The sequence below is a fragment of the Phaenicophaeus curvirostris genome, chromosome 4 (assembly GCF_032191515.1).
Source record: "Phaenicophaeus curvirostris isolate KB17595 chromosome 4, BPBGC_Pcur_1.0, whole genome shotgun sequence".
Lineage (NCBI taxonomy): Eukaryota > Metazoa > Chordata > Aves > Cuculiformes > Cuculidae > Phaenicophaeus > Phaenicophaeus curvirostris.
In genome coordinates this window covers 65,023,691-65,049,985 of record NC_091395.1, presented here as the reverse complement: position 1 = coordinate 65,049,985, position 26,295 = coordinate 65,023,691, and the positions used below count along the sequence as shown (strand labels likewise).

Below are 26,295 nucleotides of genomic sequence, written 5' to 3'. Positions count from 1 at the left end.
GTATTTTTTCCCCACACGTCTGCATATTTCTGCTGCTTACATGTCCTCCAGCTTTTCCAAGAAGTTGTCACAGGTATAAAGAAGCAGATGGATGGCCAAAAGAGCCTCAATATCTGAGGGTGTCAACTGAAATGCCAAAAATTGGAGCACTCGGAGCCTGCCTCTGATGTCAGGGACAAGTTAGGTCCTTTACAGCCGAAACTGAGATTTCTCTGGCAGCCCCCATGTATTACTAAATCTGAGGAAAGATTCGAGGAGCTTTTTTAGGAGAATGTCCTGCACTGTCTTATCCAAGTTGGAAAGGGGTGAAGGGACGTTTAATTCCTTCAGTAAAATGTGAAAGTGTAAAACTTGTGGAATCATAAATTATTTTCAGTTCTTATGTAAGGAAGAAAAAATATGAATTGTATCCAATACCATCATAAAAGTGGAGGATTCCTGCTTCGTTTGTTTTTGTTATGTTTTCTAAATGCATAAATTGAGTTAATCATACCAGGAAATGAGCCTAGTTCAAAAACTTAATAGTTTCTGAAGTACTAAAGAAGGGAAATGACTTTGCAAAGCCTTATAGCTGAACAGATGTTATCATTTCCCCAAGAGTACATTATACTTAGTTGATATTCTTGTAAAGAAATATAAAGGTCAAGAATAATTTGATTACATGGAACAGTGACCGTTAATACTACCATGGTTCATTTGTGATTCATATACTGTGTCTCAAAAACAATGTAGTTCTTAAATTAATATTCTTTGTTCATTTCTAACCGTGCTGAGGAGACAATGTATCAGTTAGTCTTCTCTTATTATTACTGGTAAAGCTTGTTTAAAATCAAATTTATGTGCCAACAGTTGTCATAGAAAGAATGACTATATAATTCTGCTTGAAAGAAATTAAAAATTTCCAATTTTGTCTGAATGTCTGAAAGGGATCTTTTGAATTAACAGGCAGCACCTTCATTTCAGAAATATTTTCTCAGTGAAAGTTATCCTTGCTGAGTGTTTCATTAATTGGTGGATTTTTCCACTAATAGCAAGTAATAATCTTCATGTCAGCATCCTCATACACCTCTTACAAATAAAGCATTTTGTGCTCATCTTCTTGCAGCAGCATTGTAAAATGAAAAAAACAGGATCCAGGAATAGAAATAAGGTAGATATTCTGAAGAAATCTTTACAGGACAAAATTTTCATTTATGAAGACTCAGTGAAAGATGAAAGTTTGGATAAGGTAAGTGCACACTCCTTCTGTACTGAGGTCAAAACCTAGACCTTTAGTAATTAAAGATTGACAGTTTTCTGTCACTGTGCATAAGAACCAGATAAAGAAGGCATGATACATCTCTCTACTCTTGCCTGCATTTATAAAGGTGTTGTGTTTCAAGCTAGAAGTTTTGGTTTTGTTTTAATTTTTGCACATTAGCTACAGAACTGATTTTGTGTCTCGCCCTCTTTCTTCTGGTGATTCTGGCGCTTGGCATATGTATGATTGCAAAAATCCTCTAGCACCTGTCATTTTCTTAGTAAAGCTTTCAAAACAGGGAAATTGCTTCACTACATTCTTCAGCTGAAGTATATCAACTTTTGTTGTACTTTTGTCTATCAGGGGACTGTTACAATGATACAATGTTACAATGATAACTTTGGGACATAGAAGGTACGCAGCTTTAAGAACTATGCAAAACAAATGTATGCCATTGGTGTTGAAAATTGGTAGATTAGAGAAAGCTTAATGAAGGATTGCAATGTTAATTTCAGTACCAGTTTGGATAAAAGTCTGCTTTAACACGTCTTTCCTGTGCTTTCTGTTCTTGTGTTGTGAGGAATCAAAAAAATACTGTACCAGCATGTTCATTTGGAAATAATTTCACTTCTATGTGAGAGCAACACGTTGTTAGTATTAGTTGCAGATGATAAAAGCAAATGTTTGTCTAGTCTAGCACCCACTCTTTTAAAGTGAGAGCAAGAACAAGTGGGCAAGTGTGTCCTGGCACTCTAATAAAGTAATAACTCTAGTCTAAGAAAGCTCTAAACTTTTAATGGAAGCATTTAATTTTTTTATATACTTAATGCCCTGACCTCCAAAATTTAGATTTGTTTTGTACTGTTACTTGCAGGCTCAACAGAATATGGGCTAAGCTTTGTGTTGTAAAAAGTACTGAATGCTTGTTTGGTATGAATATTGCCTTATGTTTCTGTTTGAATCTTATTTTAAAATTGGAAGTTAGGTCCTCTAAGCCTCATCGTTTCAGTTTTATATGCATCTTGCATACCTGTTGTTGTTTTAATTGTATGGCTTCACATTAGTTACACAAAGCCAGATGCTTTGGACTTTTCCCCCGTAAGGTAGCTCAACTATTGTTAAGGAAAATTGTTAGTTCACACATTGTTGTTAGGACACAGAAGTACAAACAACAAGCCTTGTGTTGATCACAGAATTATAGTTCGGTTCTTTTGACTGTTGCAATCTGTTACCTTGTTCCTCACTTAGAATCTTCCGCTTCTAAACTTTGCATTAATGTGAACACTTCTGTCATCTCACTCAAAAGTACCCATTTCTAGTTGCAAAGCCTATTCAAGGCAGGGGAAGAGGACAGTGGAGCAATACAGCTCTGCTATATTTCTCCTGCTTTTACTGCTACAGACTTCATATGGTGTTATAGGTCTTGCTGGTTACTGGTCTTAAACTCAATAATAATACTTGCATGAGAAATGTCTTTGGGTTTGCAGGTAATGAAATACTTTTCAAGCAATGGGCTAATCATAGTTCATTTACAGTACTATGTAAAGTACTGTCAGGTTTTTGTGTGGAATCAGCACCAAATGTTCAGGAAAGGGATCATCGTAACTAAAACACGTGAAGTAGTTTGATAATAAGTCAAATAGTACAGTGTCAAATGGCATTCTACAGTCTTCTGTTTGGTATTATAAAAGGCTTCAAGAATGGTCAGGGATATTAATTTATAACTAATTTATAATTTAGTTTGTATTTAGTATTTGATCAAGCTTCTAGTGAAATAGCCTTATATGTCACACTGAAGTCAGACCTACTTGCAAGCTTTGATTTTTCACGAATGTATTTGTTTGCAGAGCTGTGATTTCAGAGCTGATAAGAGGCAGAAAGAAACTTGAGTGGCTAGGGGTTGATAGTAGTACCAGTTGAGTAGTGCAGTGTTTGGTTAAGAGCAGTTAATTTACTGTTTAACGTTGAATAGATGGTGAATGATAAAGCTGAACATTATTCCCATAGAAGCATGGAATGGTTAACTTTAAAGGTAATCTAGTCCAACCCCTCCTGCAGTAAGTAGGGACACTTTCCACTAGATCAGCTTGCTCAGAGCCCTGTCCATCCTGACCTTGAATGTTTAGAGGGAGGGGGCATCTGCCACCACTCTGGGCAACTTCTGCCAGTGTTTCACCACCCTCATAAAAAAAAAAGTTTTCCTTATATCTAGCCTAAATCCACCCTTTTTTGGTTTGAAAACATTACCCCTTGTCTATTGCAACAGGACTTGGTAAAAAGTCTGTCCTCATTTTTCTTATGAACCCTCTCTAACTATTGAAATTCCACAACAAGGTCTCCCTTTCTCTTCTCCAGGCTGAGCAACCCCAACTATCTCAGCCTTTCTTCGTAAGAGAGGTGTTCCATCTCTCTTTTTTGAGCATGCTTAATGTATGGCTTTGTAATTAGTAATATGCAAATAGTATCTATAGTTTTGCAGTTTGGACCATAAATCTTATAATTTATGGAATATACTGAACTTATCATAAAAGCTTTCTGTTACTTGGCCTGGTTGACAAAAATATAAGTGTTTCTGTCATCTGTAGCAACTCTTTTGCATTTGAATTCAGCTGCAATTAAAATATACATTCTTGCATCTCTTTATAAGTGAACTTGAGTCGTCAAACTGCGTTTCCAGCCTTATTCATTATTCATTTTAATGGGTCCAAGCTTACGCTAAAGGTGATCACCCATTTACTCATTCATCTATTCATTATTCATTCATCCATCCCCAGATTTCATCTATGTATAATTCATTTAAAATCTGTGTGTGTGAAATGGAGCCTCCTGTGAAGAAAGAAGCAAACTTTAAATTCAGCTATGTGTACACACCTGTCAAAATATTTGTGTATTTTTTTTTATCTGCAGTTTTAGAGGTTTATAGCACATGCTATTCCTAAACCACAAAGGCAGACTTCAGATATTACTTACTAATTATGTGTCGCATAAAACAAATCATGTCTCAAGCACATAGAATCATAGAATGGTTTGAGTCATGAATGGTTTGAATCATGAATGGTTTGAGGAGCGGCTGAGAGAGCTGGGGTTGTTTAGCCTGGAGAAGAGGAGGCTGAGGGGAGACCTCATTGCTCTCTACAACTACCTGAAAGGACGTTGTAGAGAGGAGGGTGCTGGCCTCTTCTCCCAAGTGACAGGGGACAGGACAAGAGGGAATGGCCTCAAGCTCCACCAGGGGAAGTTTAGGCTAGACGTTAGGAAAAAATTCTTTACAGAAAGGGTCATTGGGCACTGGAACAGGCTGCCCAGGGAGATGGTTGAGTCACCTTCACTGGAGGTGTTTAAGGCACGGGTGGATGAGGTGCTGAGGGATATGGTTTAGTGTTTGATGGGAACGGTTGGACTTGATGATCCGGTGGGTCTCTTCCAACCTGGTGATTCTGTGATTCTGTGAGTTGGAAGGGACCTTGAAGATCATCTAATTCCAACCCCCCTGCCATGGGCAGGGACACTCCCACTGGATCAGGCTGTCCAAGGCCCCATCCAACCTGGCCCTGAACACCACCAAGGATGGGACATCCACAACTTCCCTGGGCAACTTGTTCCAGTGCCTCACCACTCTCATTGTGAAGCAATTCTTCCTTATGTCTAGTCTAAATCTGCCCTTCTCCTGTTTATACCCATTGTCTCAGTCCTGTCACTTACAAGCCTTCGTAAACAGTCCCTCCTCAGCTTTCTTGTAGACCTTTCAGGTACTGGAATGTCGCTATAAGGTCTCCTCAGAGCATTCTCTTCCCCAGGCTGAATAACCTCAACTCTCAGCCTGTCAACACTTTAGAGGTATTAGAAAAAAATATGTATTCTGGCAGGCAGTATCTTAGACATGTAATTAAAAGCTGGAAATAAAAAGGATGAGGTCTTCAGTGTGTGCATGTTGTCTTAACTCATTCAAGCTAGTAGTGTTGTAGTAATTTCTATTAGTTAAGAAGCTACCCTAATACGTTAAATAGGTGCATCAGACTAGTGCGTTAGTCCTTTGGAAAGTGGACCTATTTACTATTAGTCGGGTAAGACTGCTTGACTTATTTTTCCCCCATTCCTTGAATAGGTGCTACTGCAATGAAAATCATAATATACATGGTTCAATCTCTTCCAGCAAAAAAGTTGGGTTTTCTTATCCATCTTCATTTTCCTGCTTTTAAGTAAACTCAACGTTGCCAAAGTTTTGAAAGGTCATATGTGATATTAGTTGTACAACTTGGTTCATTTCTAACATATATTGCCCCTTAAAGTGATATCTTTATCAATGTCTTAGCAAGTTTGCAGATGACACTAAGCTGGGTGGAAGCGTGGAGCTGCTGGAGGGTCGGGAGGCTCTGCAAAGGGATCTGAACAGGCTGGACCACTGGGCAGAGTCTAATGGCATGAGGTTTAACAAGGCCAAATGCCGGGTCCTGCACTTGGGGCACAACAACCCTGTGCAGTCCTACAGACTAGAAGTCTGGCTAGAAAGCTGCCTGGAGGAGAGGGACCTGGGGGTGTTGGTTGACAGCAACTGAATATGAGCCAGCAGTGGCCCAGGTGGCCAAGAAGGCCAATGGCATCTTGGCTTGTATCAGAAACGGCGTGACCAGCAGGTCCAGGGAGGTTATCCTCCCTCTGTACTCGGCACTGGTGAGACCGCTCCTCGAATCCTGTGTTCAGTTCTGGGCCCCTCACCACAAGAAGGATGTTGAGGCTCTGGAGCGAGTCCAGAGAAGAGCAATGAGGCTGGTGAAGGGGCTGGAGAACAAGTCTTATGAGGAGCAGCTGAGAGAGCTGGGGTTGTTTAGCCTGGAGAAGAGGACGCTGAGGGGAGATCTTATATATCTGTACAACTACCTGAAAGGAGGTTGTAGAGAGGAGGGTGCTGGCCTCTTCTCCCAAGTGACAGGGGACAGGACAAGAGGGAATGGCCTCAGGCTCTGTCAGGGGAGGTTCAGGCTTGACATCAGGAAAAAATTTTTCACAGAAAGGGTCATTGGGCACTGGAACAGGCTGCCCAGGGAGGTGGTTGATTCACCTTCCCTGGAGGTGCTTAAAGGACAGGTGGTTGAGGTGCTGAGGGGCATGGTTTTGTGATTGATAGGAATGGTTAGACTAGATGATCCAGTGAATCTTTTCCAACCTAGTGATTCTGTGCTCTGTTGTAGCAACGCATCTCCCTGAACCTTGCTAGACAGCAGCTGTTGTTAGCAAAGCATTAAGTGGCTGTCTGAATTTTGATATAAATTCCTTGCCTGCCTGTAGAAGCTAGTTCTTCTGATGTTTGTTAATGTGTCTGTTTCACTAATAAGGGCTCACTTCCATTCCGTTCTGTCTTTAAGAATCACCTAAGAATCAACAACATTCACCACTGAAAAGAGAGGAGGGCAAACCAAGAAAAAACTAAACAGCAGAGACCTTAAAAAATAGTATAGTTGGACAATACAGCTCTGAAAATTGCTAATTGCTTTTGAGAACGTTATCTTGTGTCACAGTGATCAGTAGTGCAACAATTCAGCTTGCCTTTCAGAGCAGAAAATTAGAATCTTGTTTGAGAAATCAGTGTCATGCACAGGCTTTTGAAGAAAGACTTCGAAAAAATATAATTATTTTAAATATTTGCCTTAGCACTGAGATGTGGAATAGTCTTTCTTCTAGGCCTTAGTCTTATGTCACTGACTCCTAAGAATATCTTGAATTAACACTTTGGATTTTGAAAATAAATTTACTTTTGACGAGATAAATAAACCAAGACAAACTAACAAATTCCTCGCCCAGAACTCAGGTTTTTTGATTGGCTGTCTCGTACATTCTGTATCAAAGTTGTGACTTGTAGGATGTTCTGCTGAAGTTTTTATCTTTGATTTTTGACCAGAGTAGTGTGCACCTTCAAATGCCTGTGAACTACTTGAGCTTAGAAATGCTAAAGATGCTAAAGTTACTTGCATTCTGCATTCTGCAGAAACTAAAAGACCTCAAATTCACTTTAATAGATTTTTTGCCTGCCTACAATGAATGTAGAAGATATAAATAGCCCCCATATTATTACTATTATTATTGATCTGGGTTTTTTCCTACTGAAAACTGGAACATAGAAAGAAGCAATAGGTATTTCTGGATCTTTTCTAAAGTAAATGCCATCTACTTTTTTTGAACAAGTACTGGAAGACAGCTCAGCTCTTTTTCCATAAGCTCTCAGTTTTGCTTTTCACTGGAAATCTCTACCCCTCGTGTTAAAAAATAACAGCTTAGGTTTTAGGATTTTGTTTACTGTATTCCCAGCATGATCTCCGAGTTGAATTCTCCTCCCTAGTCAAATATTCATATGTATATTTGTAAGGCGTATGCTTATTTATTATTTAGTGTCACACACTATGTTGTTCAACATCAATTTTTACATTAAGGGTAATGTTGAGTGGTAATTTTTTTTAAGATGGACATTAGTTATAAATATCAAGAAAATGTATCTTGCCTCTAATTTGTGTCTGTAGAATGATTTCTTACTTTGTCTTGTAATTGGCTTAATTCACATTAGTAGGAAATATTTTCTGAAGGTAACCTTCCATCTCTTGCATTCAAGGATATTCCAGGTGATGTAATGGACGCTTTGGGGAATATCACATGAGCATGAGAATATCACAAGCATCTTTGGTTCCAAATCACATTTTAAATTTACCTCCATCTACTGTATAATAGAATTTGTATGATACACAATCACTCTCAGCAAGTCTCTTACTAATAACATTTCCTGAGAAAATTCACGGGCGTTATGTTGCATATTTATCGTATTAGAGATCTAAAAACTTGGTGGAAGTCTCATTAAATGCTCCTTTAAAGCTGAACATGAATAGAGTCAATGACATGTAATTCTGATTAGCATGAATAATAGATAGCTAGTAAGATGTTAATGTCTTGAGCACATATTATCTCTTATTTGTGCCAAGGTATTCTGAGGGGCAAAATCAGATCTTGTGCCAATGGGATACAGCGTCTAAAGACTGCAATTGTTAGTGCTGTAGTTCGTGCTTGCAGGGCAAGTACTATTTGTCTTTGTTATTTTATACTGGTAAAACTGTGGAGAGATTAAGACTGCATGTGTAAAGGTATATCACAGGATGCTTACCGTGCTAGGATAATAACCATGTAGGTATCTCAGTCTCTTTGAGAGATGCAAAACTGGATGGGCTAAACCATTTTCCATAGAATACAAATGTGAGTTTCTGCTTTCAGGTGCCACAGTAATATAAACTTAAAAATAACTTATTTAAAAGCTTTTGAGATGCTTCCCTTGATGGCTACGGTTCTTCCATTGTGTCACAGGTGTTAGTCACTTATAAGCATTGCTGTTAAGTTACATAATACTGGAAACTTCTACAAATTATGATTTATGAAATCTTTTTTTCTATACTGTGAAACCTGTCAGATTAGATTTGTCAGGACCAGAAGAGAATTTAGAGATGGAGTGAGGAAACACCCTGCACTCTGATACCCAGAAGCATACAGATGAGCTGTTTCTGGCTTAGCATTTTTCTAAATCAAGTGTGTAGGGTAGCAGTTGGCATCAACACCAAGTCGTGGAGCTGGAGCTCTCACGATTGCATGTGCTTTGTCTCTGTCTTCTCTCTTTTACAGTCCAGCTTATGGACCCTTGTGGATAATACAGGGGAGAGAATAAAGCTAACCTGATGATTATTTACTGTCTTTGAGGATTTGGCTACCCAGTTGTTAGATATGCAGTGTAGCCATCAACGTCTAATCTAGACATCCATACTTGTGTAAGCACATTTTTTAGGTATGAAACATAGAGAAGTACCTTTTTCCCTTTTGTTGACTATACAGGGGGCTTAGAGTGACAAGCTCAGATGGAAGCATCTAAAGAGGGTAATTGCAGCTGGCTGCTATCCACATTGTCCTGCGGAAACAGGACACACAGTGGCAATATCACTGGCTGTCAATGTCACTGGTATAGCATGGATTGCTCATCAGTCACGTTGCGTTGCACATGCCATGCTTGTCTTTCACCCTTGGATAGTTTCTGTGAATAGCCCATCAGATGTGTGGCAGCAACGTAGTTACTGAGTTAAATTTAATTTTGATTGAATCCTGTTTGGTGTCTGTTCAATCCATTTTTAATCTTGTTTGAAATCCATTACCGGTAGACTCTTGGTTTACAGTTTAACTGTTTTGTGTAAGAGGATTTTTGGTTATTTGCTTAAAGAATGGTAGGTTGAATTTCATTGGTTGATATGAACTGATACTTGCCAATCTGAAACTAAATACAGTCTTTCTATAAATTTTGTATTTTTGCTGAACAGAAAAATGTATTTTATTTTCCTATTTAAGCAATCATGTAGATAAGCATAGGTTTATTTATATTTTTAATTTTTACTTTTTATATAAAAAATAGTGTAGACCCTCTGTTTTGGGTAAGTGTTTAGTATTAAAGTTATGACTACCCTCAAACAAGACCTGATCGCTTTGAACTGTCTAACCTTACTGTAGTATTTTATTAATTGCTTAAACTGAGTAAAAGCTTGGAGTTTAATGTTAAAAGCACTTTAAAAAAAAATATATTACATTGTAAGATAACAGCATTGATTTCTTTACTACTTTAATCCTGCCTGTTAATTGCAGAGAAGTAAAATCATGAGAGTGTGTGTAAGGTTTTCTGTAAATCTTGTTATCTTTTGTGTTTTGGTATTTTAGGTTAAGCATGAGTTGATGCGTGAGAGCAAGTGTCAGCTGCGCAATCTGGAAAATAAACTTGGAAAGTATGTTGCTGCCTTAACCTTTCAAAAGGCTGTTAAAAAATCAAAAATGTTGGACCTGTATACTGCTGTCACAAGCGTACAAGCTTTGCTCTTTGAACAGCTAAGCACGTCAAAAACCTTGTCAAAACTGGAATGTATTCAGATTTTAGAAGCACATAATCCTGTAAGTAATGAAGTTGTGAAGAGGAAAATTTTGTTTTAGGAGACAGCAATTCGTTTTAGGACAGAGCAACTATCTCAGTACCCTATTTGACTTTGATTTAGCTGGGCTGGTTTGCAGCTTCTGGGAGTCCAGCCTTTAATTTCTGTAATTGTGCACTTTAATGCACCCAGTAAAAGAAACAAAGAGGAGTAGTGGTGCCAGGGAGGATTGTGTGTTATTATTATTTATTTTTATTATAGTAGCCTCAGAGATCTACAGTCAGAAAAAGCACTATTTTGGTAGCTAATTTAATTTTAAGTTTTATTGATTGCAAGGAAGAAAACTGGGAAGTAATTCAGACCCGTGTTGTAGAGCTGTCAATACAGTAAAATCCATAACCACACGACACACTTCTGAGTTTTGAAAGATTATATATACAGCCTCCTACCTGTCTATCTCCCTTTAAGCGCTCTTATACAGTTTAAATAGCAGAAACTTTTGAAAAGCCTCTTCCTGTTATCGTTTTTGTTGCATACATGGTATGTGCCAGTTTTCTAATCCTTTTTTTTTAATATTTCAGTGCTCTGTATTCATAAGGAATCTATTTTTTTTGAAATCTGCTATTTCCAACCATCCAAGTGGGGCTTGGGAGAGCACTGGAATAGAACAAACAAAATGGGTTTTTAAGAGCAAAACCTCTTTGCTAGAGGGCATCATTAGACAGCTGTTGCTGTGAAAACTCCCGGTTAAATTTTAATGCTGTCATCTCTACAGACTTTCTATTAGAATGGCAGTTAGAATGCTTGTATGCTTCCAATTTTTCTTAAATCTGTATTGAATCTGTATGAGATAGTGAAAGTTGTAGATGTAGATGGAGTATTAATAATTGAATTTGGAATTATTGTATTCTATGCAGTTAAGTGTAAGGGGGCTCTGCAGAGAGGCTACTTTTAGCTTCTTTGTCCTTGAACTGATGAAGAAAAAGAATTGAAAGAGAGACTGAAGAGATACCTACAGTAGCTAACACTGGATTCTTTATCTGATGTGCAAAAACCGAGTTGAGCCCTATTTTGGAGGAAAAAGTTATTTTAGGCATTGTTTAAAGTGCTGTTAGGCTTAGTTTACAGGGACTGTTTCCTGGTGATTAAACCTCTCTCTCTTTCTATGTTTTGTCCAACTTTTATTTCCCACTAGCTGGCAAATTTTGACACCTGTTACTTTAAAAGAATTTTATCAGATTACACAGAACACCCTAATACAGTTGACATCAGTGACAGTTTTGCCAATCAGTGAAACAAATGTGTCTGGCTATAGGTGAATTTGGTGTAAGGAGAGTGGATCTAAGGTCCATTGTCAAATCATGCTGACCAGGGAGCAGACACTTACGTAGACATGCTGTGCTCCAATGAATCTGTAGTCTGAATACAACTGAGGAGGAATAGATTAAAATTCAGCATTTTCTGCAAGGTACAGGTTGAGAAGTAGAGCACCGAGATATTAAGCAACTTAAAGCTTGGAACTAGATATTTAAATCTATTCCAACCCAAACTGTTCTGTTATTCTATGATTAACAGTGTCAGAAAACTGGAAAATGAAGCCTTCCTTCTGACGTCTATTTTGACTCTGACCAAAGAGAGATCTTTGGCATAAGGGATCAAGTCCACTTAAGACTTGGGGGTTTAACCATTTAGTTTTTGGAACATTGCATTTTAACCCTCATTTTATCATAGTAGAAGTGGATTATTGTCTTTTAATGTCGGTCTCCCTGATATTAGCTATTGATTTAGTATGACTAAAACTAGTCAGCTATTTCAGTGGCTTCATGCATCTTATAGATGAATTCTAATGGTGCCATTCTTTTGTTTGGCTCTCAGACGTGCTGGTGGTGTACTTTCTGTATGTCCTCTACAATTTTAAGTGAGCATTGACATTTAACACAGTGAAAATGGATTGAAAATGGATCTTTCGGCATTGTTCTGATATTCATTGCGTGCAAGTTGTATTTACTGAAGCTATACAATGAATTGGAAAGTGTATTGACTGCAAGTGGCTGGGTAGAATAAAAAAAGGAATAGACTAATATCAGGAATTCTGAAAACATATTTTTTTCTTCTCTCCAAATGAAATTTGTTCTTCCACATTAAATTATGACTTGTTATCATTACATGTTTTCAACCTATAGGAGATTGAAGAATTTGACAGGAAGCTGGAGTATGAGATGTTGCATAAGGAGTCAGCTCAACAGCAGCAGCAGCATCTAATGAGTAGGCAGAGGTGGACTCCAGATGGATTGGGACTTTCAAGTGAAGCTGCTGAAATGGATGCAGACAGACAGGTGACAGCTCTGCTAAGACAGGCTATGGATAAGTGTAGGCAATTTGTAAATCTGCACCAGCAAAGGTAAGTGCTTTGGTCTCAGATTTTCCTAAGTTACTGCAGTCCTTATAGTCCATAAGGTATCACAGACAGCAGACTAAATGTTCTGCTGTGCTGGCAAGGAACTATATATCTATCTTTGAACAGTTCATTTTTGTGATGTGGTCCAGAGCATAACTGAGGAGTCTTGGGGATATTGAAATAAGAAACATGAAATAATAACTTGGTTATATATAGATTGTGATGTATTGCATGGCAATCACCATTTCTTGATGGGAACAGCGGAAAAGTAGCAATACTCCTTAGCAGCAAGGAAGGAAAAGATTTTAATCCTGTTCCTTTGTCTCCCAAGAAGGCAGGTAGGAACTTCAATGAAACCTAATCTGCTGGGGTCAGAAGAAGTAGCTGAAACCATTTAAATTGAATTTCCACCTCCACTATCACACTGTAGACTGAATTAACTGTCATATAGTCATCTTTGAAGGGATATATAAACTCTTTGTCAGAGACAGGCTCAATTTCATTTTTCCCTGGCCTGTTTTTAAGTAAAAATATCTGTGACAAAATAAATAAAATGCCTCTGAGCAGTTAAATAGATATATCTGTCTTGTGAAGATTGCCTAGCAAAAATGGGTGATAATTTGCAAAACTGCTAAGTATTGCGTTACATTCACTGGGGTTACAAGACTTGGAAATTACATTTCCGTGTGTATTGCGTGTATGAAAAGCCTACTGCATTTTTAAGGTTTGTGTAAGATCCTAAGAGAGTGCTTTCCATTACAAAGAGGTTTATTTGCTTGGTGGTTCAGAGCAGACAGGAGAAGTTGATTTATTTTAGACGTTATGCTACTCGGCCAGCTTGACTGACAGAAAGTTAAACTTCCTGAATGGATGACTTTTAGATACTGTTTCCTATAATGCTGTCATTGTGCCTGAGAGGTTTTCAATATTTATTCTGTCTTTCACTTCAGCTTGAGAGATGAGCAATGGAATTGTGCAGTGCTTGAAGACCTCCTGGAAAATATAGAAATGGATGCATTTTGGGCACTTTATAGTCAGGTAAGCATGAAATTGAACAAAGCTTCCAACTAAATTACAGCTGTATCCGGAGATCAGCTTTTCTTGCTTTTTTGAGAACTGTTACTGATGTATTTGGACCCAGTTCTGTTAATAATCACCACCAGTTCTGGTGTTTGTAGTCTGTGTTATCCTTCACTTCAGTTAATGCTGACCTGTTCTGAGCCTTTTGAATTTTACTGACTTATACTTCTTTTTCTTCATTTACAAAATCCTTTCTGTGTGTTGTCATGTTGCATTTCATTCTGTAGAGAGAACTAAATTGTGTGACTTCCTGGTTTACAGACAGATTTACAGTCTGATTTTCATGTAATGAGACAGAGGTTTTGTTTAGGTTTTCATCAGTCTTAGAAAGCATTTGCATTGATTATGTTACAAAACTAAATGATAGAAGGACTGCTAGATAAATTTTCTAGTATCATTACTTGTATTGTTCGCAAGAAGAGCGTCACCTCTTTGAGTAATTTGTTGCCTGTTGGCTGCCTGTCAGTGCCACAAAAGTCATTAAAAATCAATTGTTATTGTTGCCAATTTTTTACCTGCAGGCCTTGGCAGAGATATGTCACTAGTGTTGGAAAAGAGACTCAGTGTTGCAGGTTTTCACATCCAAGTATCTTGCCTCTCAGGGACAGGAGTGGTCGCAGTCACCTGTATGATAATTTGGGAGGTTCAGAGGCCAGCACACCAAGGAATAAGCATTTAGACTAAGGGTCTCTCACCTTTTTTGTGTCTCAGCTTGTTTCTGGTCAGCTTTCTGAACTTTTTATCCTGTTCTGAGTTAGACGTCTATTTGAGGTCAACTGCTGTCATAAGGAATTGGAGTGAGACCCCTGTCTATTATACCTATGTAAGGAGGTTCACCTGGAAGGTAGTGAAGGTTTTCAGGTCCTTGCTTTGATTTGGATAAGGAATTTGTTTCAAGAACTACTAAGGCTCACAGGAGTGTGTTAATTGCTTCTATCTTTGCCTCTCATGGGGACACTCAGGCTCCATTCATGGTAGAGTCCTTCCATAAGCCTCACTGGAGGAGGCTTACCTCTCAGTAAGTATCACCCTGATGGCTCAGGTGCTGTCCTGGAATGGCGAATACTGCTTTGTGCTAATGAATTAAATTAGGTAGAGTGGGAATTCAAACCTTCTTTTAACACTTTCCAAGAACAGTTGATCCTCTGGCATAGTAATAATATAAACACCAAAACCCATCCTGGTTCACATCTTGCAGAGTGAAGCATCGAAGGTGTTTGCTGAGGAGATCATGACCAGCATTACCAACCTTCTAGTTTTAAATCCAAGCTATGTATTCCCCTAGAGTTGAAAGAGTTCTTTTCAGTAGTAGCATTACTATTTTCCTCTTTGATATTCTCGTTCTCCCCCTCCGGCTCCCCTTTATAACTGTTGTTTCAGGATTTTTGGTTTGTTTTTTTTCAAACTGGCTTGCCACCCTGTTGGCCTTGACAGTGCAGGATATTGTAAGTGGATGTGGCTGTCAGGAGCTGCTGAATTCTGATCCAGCCTTTGGCTTCTTCTTGCTGTTTTCTGTCCCCATGGCCTACTGCACCTAACATTTTATTGGGACAACAATAACATGCTGATTACACAGATAAAATTTTCTGCTGCAGGCTTTTGTAGAGTGCTTCTGATTTTATAAACTGTATGTGTATCCATTTATACTCTTAAAATAACTTGCATAATTCTGGTGAAGTAGTCACTCACTATTTTCAGTTATTTGTTCAGTCATGGAATGGTGATGTGGGCAATGGCATAACGCTTTTCAGAGTTAACACCAAATGTGAGGCTGTATTTGCCCATTTGTAATTGCAGTTTGTCTAATAGCTGCAGATTTCAAAACATTTTTTCTAGGAGAAAAGAGGATCTTCTTGTCGTGTATTTTGTAAAACAAGGTTGTGTGAATATTTTGCTGTAACGTACAGTGCCTCAGATACATGCTGAATACGATAAATGTCTTAGATAAACTCCATTCAAGATCAGTGGAAAATAAACATAAGAACAGATACAAAAATTGAAACACTTCGAGAGGCCCTTTGGGTTTTGCTGATCTTTCCCTGTAGTGCTGTGGTTTAAGTCGTGGTCTTGTGAATTCTTTTTATACTTTTGGTGGGTCTTTCTTTTCCTAGTTCATTATACATTTGTATGACAAAATATGCTGCATCCAGAAATGCTGGATAGTACAAAGTCTTTAAACAGCACTGAACAACTGCTCCAGGATAGCACTACCGAGACCAGTATCATAGTTTAATTTCAGTGCTTTTAAATCTGCTATTGCCTTGCAATCCTGGACTAATGGAAGGGACCTTGTACTCTGTTTATTTAGCAATTTCATAGGCTGGCAAAACTGGTCACTGCTAAGTGGGAAATCTTGAAAGAGAGCATGAAGACTGTATTAATCTTGTACTGTGGCTCTTAGCTTGCCATACTCCTGGGCATAGAGGGGTAGGATAAGGCTTCATGTGAAAATCCAGCTGCTCAGCAGAAGAGTTCTTATCTTGCGAAGGATATTGTGAAATGTTTTTCTGCTGATCTTGATTTTTTTACTGTCTCTGAGAGAGCCTCAGCATCTACCTCCCTCATGAAGGCATGAGTTCAAGATGTGTGGCATATTGAGATGAATGCTGAAGCAACTGTGTAGGACTTAGTTGAAGGAAAGAGAGACAAACCTGGTGGCTGAGTGCTACTGCTGGCTGTAAATCATTCTGAGAGGAACTCTATCCCACAAGGGCTTGGCTCTTCCCTTAGCATTTCTGTTCATAGACACTGTACTTTCTTTTGGACTTGTTAATCATATTTAACATTGGACTGCCCAGAACTAACCAGGAATATGCTCACTTTGCACATTATTGTGGCTTGTTTTGGTCCTGGGAAGTTTTATAATTACATACTGACACTCCTTGTTCTACATTCCCCAAGATCACACCACTTGGCTGGAAGGAGGCTAGATATTGCTTTCCTACAGCACAGGTAAACCATGTTGCTTAAGTTGCTGACAATTTAATTGTCTTCCTGTGATGGTTGTTAAGTTTCATTGGCACAGATATATGGCGAAAGAGGTTCTGAACTCATGGCATGTATTCTGCAAGCTGAGAACTTAAAATCATTGTTTTGCAAACATAACGTGTCATAATTTTCATAGTACCTAGTCCTGTTAGCACCCTAGCAGGTGAACAATGACCTTTGATAATTATAGATTTTGGCATCTTGAAGACAGAGTTTTAAGAGCATCAGTATCGCCTCACTGCACTTGAAAGAACTGGATGCACACTGTTCAGTGTATACTTGGGGGACTGTGCTTTGTTTTTTTTTATCATAAGATTCCCCAAAGAAATAATTACTTTGTATAAATATGTGTTAGATATACCACTGAGGTTTTTGTGTTTATATTTATTCATATAAAGTGTTGCCCAGAGATATTCTGGGACATACTTTGTTGAAATGCCATGAAACCTATACATAGATACCCTGCAGATACACAAAACAACTATAACTCCAACTGTAATTCCAAATCTGACTACTCTTAATTCAGCTGTAAAGAAATGTGTGCTTAGTAGAAGACTAATTTTGGTAATTTATTAAGGCTCACAGTGTAACATGTTACTACTTTTGCACGTGCTTATCCTGTGAGCTGAAATAGGAATTAATTTTGAAACTTCTCCCCTTGCCCTGTTTTCTTACAATTTATAGAATGCGTTACATTGCCAAGTATTAGGAAGCTGTAACTATTGCACCTCTGTATCTTGCACGCGTGCTTTTCTCTAAAAAGAATTATACTAATTTTCAGAACTGTGAGTGCAGCCCTCTCTAGTAAACCAGATAACTTTTACTTCCCTACATTTGTGTTTCAGATTACATTGTTATGAAGGCAGATGTAGGTCAATAAGAGATTTTCTTGAACGATAGTGAGTTTGGGATCTTAAGATGCTGGCTGAGAAGTTACTTTCAAATATGCTAATAGCTATAGCCCCAGGTACACTAGTTGTGTTTCTGTGACAACAGATGATCCAGAGAGACTGTCATGTGGAAACAGCTTGAAACGCAGCATGGTTTAGTTCATTGGTTCTTGCATTAGTTGTTTAAATACACGTTGCTCAATCCAAATACTTAAAAGTATTTCTGTAGTTTGTAAGCTACAATTTATACATTCCTGGTTTTATTTTGAACGAATTCAGAGAATATGAATGAGGTTATTTGTGGCACAAGTAACTTTTGTATCTGTTAGATGTTATGAAAAAAGCGAATTCCTAATCTTTATGATACCTTAACGTGTAATATACTGGAAGACTCAAAGTTATCCTATGCTGGAGAGTTTTGGTATGACTGGTGTGACCATACCTGTGTGCATGCATGTTCGCTTCTTCCTGCTTATGCCAGCTGGGTCTGCGTAGCTGGGAGCATCTGAAAGTGCTGGTTACTGCTGGTGCATGTTCACAAATCACACTCTTTACGGTCTGTATGCTAGATGTACCTGGCTGATGGGCACCTGTGCCACTTTCGGAACTGTTGGCAGCATTGTGTCACGTTGAAGAATTACTTAATTGTGAATTCTGCTGTGTTAGAAAAGCATTATGCATTGCCTCTCAGTTCAAATCATACTTGATGCAGAAAGGTAAGGGTCAGAATGGAGAAAAGAACATGCTGAAGAGAGAAACTGTTACAGGGGAAAGCAGTATTGAAGTCACGATGTTTCAGTCATCTGTGTATAAATTACTGAGTTAAAGGTCCCGAGAACATTTATCCAAAAAGAGTAGAATAGGTCACAGAGATTTGTCATTTTATTCTTACTTAATGTTGATTTTTATAAGTTTCTAGAAGAACAATTTTTAAAGTGAAAAAGCACAACAGAGCCTGTGTGTAACTATAGAAATTAAACTTCAGTGTCTGTATTAAGATTTAAGCTCATTTACTCTTGAGAGAAGAATCATCATTTCTTGAGTAAGTGGCCTGAACAGATAACTCTTTTACCTAATTTAAGTACCTATTTAGTGAAAATATTGGACATTTTAGATGCTTCATCAATTTACTAATCTCATATCAATCTTAGGATTTTGTATTGTTCATTATAGTGTATCAGTGGTTTCCATGGAAAGTATAGCAGTGAAGAGCCCAAGAAGCTTTGGGAAGTGGCTAGTTGTCCTGCCTTTTGGAGTGGTGTTCTCTGCTTGGAGAATGGTTATGGCAAAAGGAGGATGATTAATTTTTTTATTTTGAGTGGCTGTCTGAATTTTTCTTAGGCCTGCTTTGGGGGTGATGGCTTGCTTTGTTTTTATGTGGATTTAGCAGAAAGGATTGCCTTTTGCAGATCATCCTTTTGGTGAAATGACTTCTTTCGAAGAAGATGATTTACTTAATACAGGGTTCTCCTGGATGCATTGCTCCTCTGAAAATTTGTCATGCAAGAAAGAGTCAGAGTTCAAACATTTGCTGTGACATTTTGAATCCACTGTGGACAAAGAAATTGACTGTCTTCCTGCATTGTGGGACCTTGTGGATTTCTCATGTGACATAGTAGTCATCTCTCCCCATCAATGCTCCTAGGAGAGTCTGCAGAGCAGAGGTGACTCAGTTGTCATGAGTCATTTTGAATGTTTGGCATATTTTGCCTAACTTCAGCTACTTGAGATACACATATGGTTTGAAGAGACTATAACAGCTTTTTTTTTTCTGGCATACTTTGATTACTTTAATTTGCCCTATTTTTTTTTTTGCCCATGTATTTCTCAATATGTTGTAGAATTCTCATATTTTATATGCATGAGAAATCCACAGAAATAACCCTAGGGACACAGTTTTGACAGCAGAGCAGAAAATAACAATGAAGTTTTGGGCTTTGGAGGGGTGTGGAGAAAAGGGCTCAGTTGTTTGTCTAGGGAAAAACTAAGTTTGAACTTGGGCTATTTGAACACTTTGTGAATACACCTTACCACTGACCTTTGGGCCGAAAAAGAGAGGACATTTTAGAGAAAAATAAAAACAAAACCAAACACCAAAACAAAACCAGATGTTTCCTTCACCTCTTAATGAATTTTGCAAGCTGTTCTCTGAGCTTATCGTAGAATCTGGTGTTAGGAAAGGCTGAATAATGAAGTGCTCAACGATGGCAACGTGTTTTACAGACCAAGGAGAGCTGTATTGCTTCACTGCTATCTTGAAAGGATATCATTATAATCGTACAGTCCATAAGTTAACTAAACCAGATGTATTATGACTTTTTCAGACCAAAGGGCATTGAGTACATGCCCTAAACCCATACGCTAAGGCCAATTGGTTGTTCAACATTTACATTGCCTATATCTGGAATGAAAGGGACAACTGCAATAGATATGGGCCAGTGTAGGTAGAAACAGTGAACATGGGATTATGACTGCTTGATACCAAACCTGTCACCATTAACATGATTTTCAATATTTTTTTTTCTATAATGAAAAACTATATCATGATAGCAATTAAAATTTGCTAGCATTTTTGTTGTTGTTTTCAATGCTAAATTTGTATGTCTTCTCCTCATGAATCCTCTAGGAGCTCCGACTAACAGGTTATTTAGCCAAATTAATGAGGGTACCAGTGGGGACGTTGCACAGGATCCTGAACTTGTTGCTGCCCACTAACTCACAAAGTGAGGTCCTTTCTGTCCTGGATATCATCAGTAAATATTCAGATGGTGTTGCTGAAAGTGACAGTAACGCAGATGAGTCTGGCAGCTGTAAGAAAAGGTAAATGTGATATATTTTGTCAGAGCATTGCAAGAGAAGCTTGTTGCTTTATATGTAGATGTATTTGCTGGACAAGCAGATTGACAGCATTAGAAAAAAATCACAAGTGCTAAAGTTTCCTTATGAAATATTTTTGGGAAGTAAAAATACTATGTTACCTTATTTTGTGGAATATTTTAACTATAATAAATTGATTGATTAAGAGTTAATAAATTTTATGAATTTATGAATTAAATGGTTATTTTATAGGTGTGTGAATGCCGGAGCCTTCATCCCTCCTGTTTATCCCAGTTAACACCAGCTGAACTGCTGTACAGCTAATGCTGAGGGGTGCTCCTGGACCCCCTCTCCCAACTCCCTGCCATGGCTGTTACAGAAAAGTCCTGAAAGACCCACTCACAGTGTTGTGAGGTTCGGACTGGACCCCTTTGCTTTCTAAATGTCCTCTCAGAGAGGAGTCCAGGTGTGGCTGGATACAGTCTTAGCCACTGAATATACTGAAGAGTTTGGACCCTAGGTTCTGCACAGCGTTAGGTTTGTTACAGCCCAGGCTGGGTGCCTCCCTGGGCAATTACACCTTTACAATCTAAGATCCACCCCACGCTTTTCATGCACTGTCCACGCAGCAGCTGGTCCAATGATATTTCAGTGGTTGGAGTTTCCCTGCTCCTTATTTGTTTTTCCTTCCTGCTTCCAGGCATGCCACTTTTTTCTTATCTCTAAGGTTTGCAGCTGGCCTAACTTCCTTATTTTTCAGCTTTGGCTTGGCCCTGGGGCCCTTTCTTGTCTAATTCTGTGAATGTTCATCCTTCAGTCTTATCTGTACCAAGGTCTCCTTGTCCATCCATTGCTTGCTTTGGAGGCCTTGTCCCTTGAGTCTTAGGTTTTGGTCCAAGACTCTTTGTGGGCCAAGACGCTCTGTACCTCTTCTATTCAGTCATTCTTGCTAACAAACAAAGTTCGATTATGTCAAGCTATCCACTCGTCCAAGCTATAAGCAAATTCTAAATAAAATTAACTCTTAAAGAATATTAAAATTAATGTCTTAAGCAAGATTATTTTAAACCCCAACAATGACATGGGAAGGGGAGAAAAGCATATGCTGTGGTACTGCGCCCTCTGTGTTGTCAAGGAGCAGATAAGCATCCTCAGGACCATGCCCTGAGTTGTGATCTTACCCAATTTAAATCTCTTGTGGCAGGGCAGCAAAAATCCTTGAATGCTTTTACTGATTGTATTCATGGTATTACTGTCATGATTTTGTTAGTTAAAATCAGGGTGGGAAAGAAAATGTGTATATTTGGGGATTTGCTGCTGGGAATTCTTTTCTTTCCTGCTTTTTCAGGAAGACCCAGGAGTTGTGGCAGGCACTGGAGACCAAAGTAAGGCAAGATCTGATAAACAGAAGTTTGGAAAAGATTCCTTCTCTAAACAAGAGAAAAGACAGGTAAGGAGAAAACGGGAAGAAGCCTGCATGATTTTTTTTTAATATATATTTACTTTCATCACCAAGTCTTCCTCTTGCATCTATTAGAAATCACAAAGTAAGTTCATAAAAAGTGCATATTCTGACACCGTTCTGCCATTTGGTGCTTGAGTTTTGTGCACCGTATTTACACATAATAAGCAACGAGAGTAAATGCCTAAAAAGATATTTCTGTACCTAGACAGAAAATCCATGCATATTTCATATACATTGCCCATCTTCCCTGTGGTTATATATTATAAGGTTACCTTTCCCTATGCAATATTGTATCTCATAAAATGATATGAAAATTAATGAAGTTTGGAATGAAAATTACAATTCTATCTGAAAAATAATTTTCTTTAGCTTCCAAAGTCACCAGTTGTAGGTCAGGATATGATATAGAAAGTTATGTGGGGGTTTTTTGCCCAAGTTTTCTTTTTTCAATTCATTTTTTTTCATTAATGTAGCTTAATAAAAAGGAAGCAACTTGCCCTCTTGGAAAAAGCATCATTCATCCATCTTGGATTTTCACCTACACGTCCTCCTATGGAACAGTCTGACACACCTCTTCATTTGAACACTGCAACTGCTGAAGCCATAGAGCTATTAGACACAGGGGAGAAGGTATTTTTATTCCGTGAGAAGAGTGATCCAATACTTTCTTTGCATAATTCCACAAGGAAAAAGAAAAAGAACTTTCTTAATTCCAAAAAGGCTGCTTGTGCAACTATGGACTCATGAGGGCGACTTCCATTCAAAATATCAATTAGAAAAGAGGAAGTTATTAAAATTCAGAAAAATAATGAGAAGGAATTAAGTGTGCAGTTTAAATAACACTTGCATTGTTTTAATCTCATTTATCTGACATTGTAAATAGCTGTAATTTTAGAATGGCACAGATAGCAATATGCATTATGTATTTTATAATTCTTACCAATGTATGATACAGTAGGTGAAATCTGAGTGTTTTGTTGGGCAGAACTTATTGTTCATTCAGTATATTTTGATAATTTTTGCACTGATTTTATTGTAGCTGTATTGTAATAAATTATATGGAAAGGTTATTTATAATATAAACCAGGTACTGATTTATTATTCTTGTATATTATTGTAATAAGCTGCAATTTAGTAGGTGACATGAAGAGCTGAAGTGGATGACCCACAAGTCCTCTGTTCTCAGATTTTCTATAACTCTAGCTAACTTACTGTAACACTGTGCTGTTAATAGGCTTTGAATGTTACTTCTGCAGTCTGTGTTCTACAGTGATAGCTGATAGTTGAGATCTTCGGTGTATACCTGTGTACTTAGCCTTACACCCTGGGGTAACTTCAGCTTTCTGCTGGTGTTCCTAGACCAACTTCAGTCGAACTGTGAATGTGTATGGTTCAAAACTGCTTTAAATGTTTGCAGCCTGCTGCAGTTTTTTTTCTTGGAGAAGCTGTATGACCACACTTGCTCATTAGAAAAGGGAAAATGCAAATGGGCTTGTTAATAACTTTAAAAGCTTTTTTGATTACAGGACTGCAAAGTACTTTTAGTGGGTATTTTTGAAGCTCTTACTTCTAGGTTTCTCTAAATCGATAAGAATGTCATTCTATATTTCAAGAGATAATTTTCAGACCTTTCTAGCTGGCAGAAAGAAGCCTGCAAATACAAACCTTAAAAGCAGTAATAGGAAAAGATAAACTAAAAAATGCATATATTTTTAAAATATTACAAGATATTCAAGCCTGTTTGGAGAGATTTTTTAGCTGTGTTTGAATGCTATACTCGGAGAGTACTGTGATTATATATTTTGCGGTTTTTCATGTATGATGGTTCTGTGTCTTTGTATTAATAAGATGCCAATTCCATTTTAAAAAATAAAATGTTACAATGTACATGTGCCTCCAGTTGGTATCTATTCCAAGTGAGGGAAAAAAACCCCATTTTTTCCCTCCTCTCTTGACAAGTTTAAATATTCATCCCACAGTAAACAACAATTAATGTTTCATATCACCATTAGCATTGGAAAATATATGCAGTGATTAAACTGATAATCCTAATTATTTTTTGATTGCACTCTTCAGTCTTTTCATAGAAGTCATCTCTGTCACAGAAAAAGGAGTCTCACCTCTGTGGGAGTTGAGAGTCACTATGTATTAATGCATACGGTATATCATCCCCAAGGTGTGGATAGGATAAGGTACGGTCTGTCCTGTCTTGGAGGTGGGTCAGAGCTGTGTAAGAGGTGGCTCAGGTGTTTCAGAAAGGGCTTTGGCCCTGTGCAAGAAAAGCCAGAAAACCTGAGAAGTGCTTGGGTCTGCAAGGAGTGCCTGAAAGCTGAAGTACCCTCTCTGGAATGTGAATTGCCAAGATTTCTTCACAAGCCCAGACTCTAGGCTGTTGTGATATAAAAGGGAAATAACAGTACTGATCACAGACGAGACATTGGGGCTAATAACTTTAATCAATTACAATAATACAATGCAACATCTGAATATTGATTGTGAAATCAATTTATTATCCTTAACAGATAATCTCTATCTCCAGTAATATTCTAGAAAGCAGATTTGTAGCACACCTCATCGCGAATTTTGAAGCAGCTTAAGAGGGAGAGTCATGCCCTGTTATGAATCTGTTACATATAATGAAATAGATATTCAAAGAATTATCCTGCACTTAATGTGTCTTGTGCTTTATGAAAGAAGTGCTACATAGGTAACAGCCTACTTCAATAAAGAGTTGAATTATGTTCAGCCTTGAGTGGTTCAGGTGACCTAGGAGGGCCAGCTGTTGTGTGGGCAGTTCTGTATGTGTGCCATAGGTATTAGCATCTGCATTTCACAGTTGGAAGCCTTCCAATGGGTGTGTACTGGACAAGCCATTATATTAAGACAAAACATATTTGTCTTCATAGCCATAAATTAAATAAGTAATATAAGGCCATATTCTTCAGGATTCTGAACGTTATCCACATGGAGCAAATTTTTCTTCCTCCATGCTATATTAATGTCAGAAAGGGACACCTTAAGTCTGGCTGAGCCTCCTACTTTAAACACATGAAGCCAAATTAAAAGGAAAAAGTATCTGGTAAGGGTGCTAATATCATGCTAATTCTAGAATTAGGACTCTAAAAAATGCCTCACTTGTTTAGCAGCTCTTCCTGTTAGTTTCTACCTGACATACAGTGCATTTTACTGAGATAGAAATTACTGGAAAAGAAGGACCCTCTAGTTAATCCCACAATTAATTGTATTCCCCTGGGTGTTCATTGCTTCTCATCTTGTCTCTGACTGTTGACAGGCTTCTCAGTGTTATCATTAGCCCAGTTTTTTGCCCAGATTCTTCTGTCATGAAGCACCGTGTAGTCTTCATCCAAACAGAGAAGTACATTGGTACAGGACAAAATGCTAGCACCGTAGAAGGACCCAAAGAAAATTATTTTAAGATACTTGAATATTTTTAAGATTTAAGATTAAATGAACACTTACTAGAATTTTCAAGGTCCTCAGTGTCCATAGATTTAAAAAGAATCAGTATCCATGTGCTTCTGGACCTGTGCAACTATTTGCACTGGTGTGCATAATTGTTTTCTACTGTATCATATTATAATCTTGCTGTTCATGTTGTATGTTGTAGTTTCCTCATGAATGCGTTTACTAAAGTCTAATTAATTTGAGTAATGAAGTTCTTTCCTACATCCCTTAATTGAGGTTGAAACAAAATTAGTGTCATAGATCATAGCGTGAAGCCCTTTAGAAAGGGTAGGATTTTAAAAGATTGTTTATTGTTCTCGCCTTATTTCTGGCTTGGCGTATCAGAGAGATACAGATATGCAATTAGCTCGCAAGAAATGTGGCTTACTCAATTGTTTAGTTTAACAATATAATCAAGCTTTTATTTGAAATATTTCATTTTCAAGGTATCTTTAATAAAAAAAGGATTCCACATGGTGAAAAACATCTTACGGAAAAGTGTTTTCTGTGCAGAAAGTGTTTTTCTGTGGTAATTGAGCCGAAAATCTTTCCATGAAACAAGTGAGTTAAGATTTCCTACAATAAGCTTCCATTTAATTTCCCTGTCCTCAGCGTTAGTAATTGTTATAAAATAGAATACATATGTTAAGTCTAATGATGAATAATTAATACAAAAATAAATATACCAAGAATGAGATATTCTGCTAGACACAATATTGTGTAAAAATTCAATCAATTGCAAAGGGAGGTGAAAATACATATGGACTTGGCACTTCACTGCAGAAAAATGTAAAAATGGAAGTAGGAGTGATGCCGTTTTTGTGGAATGAATTGTTACTTTTAATAGGTAACTTTATCTTCACTTATTGCTATAATAGTTTTGGGTTTGGATTTTTTTTTAAAGTGACAATGTCTCTTTTATTCTGCAAAATACTCCTCTGCTTTATTTTATCCTGGGGAAATCACGTTGCTTTCTTTCATTATCTTGTATTTACCCAGCTGCTATTTTAACACCTTTA

General features: G+C 37.8%; 1 protein-coding gene across 5 annotated transcripts in view; it reads left to right on the top strand.

Annotated features, from left to right (window-relative positions):
- EVC2 (EvC ciliary complex subunit 2) overlaps positions 1 to 22,607 on the top strand; it is a 72,656-nt gene extending 50,049 nt beyond the window's left edge. For 3 of the 5 annotated variants that reach the window (XM_069856325.1, XM_069856323.1, XM_069856324.1), the window contains 7 exons: positions 1,106 to 1,228; positions 9,968 to 10,195; positions 12,357 to 12,574; positions 13,522 to 13,609; positions 20,156 to 20,349; positions 21,695 to 21,796; positions 22,285 to 22,607. In XM_069856325.1, coding sequence (XP_069712426.1) covers positions 1,106 to 1,228; positions 9,968 to 10,195; positions 12,357 to 12,574; positions 13,522 to 13,609; positions 20,156 to 20,349; positions 21,695 to 21,796; positions 22,285 to 22,558 — 1,227 coding nt within the window. In that variant the 3' untranslated portion in view covers positions 22,559 to 22,607. The remainder of the gene's footprint in view (positions 1 to 1,105; positions 1,229 to 9,967; positions 10,196 to 12,356; positions 12,575 to 13,521; positions 13,610 to 20,155; positions 20,350 to 21,694; positions 21,797 to 22,284) is intronic. The other 2 variants (XM_069856321.1, XM_069856322.1) reach the window with 2 other exon arrangements.
- Positions 22,608 to 26,295: the final 3,688 nt, after the last annotated feature.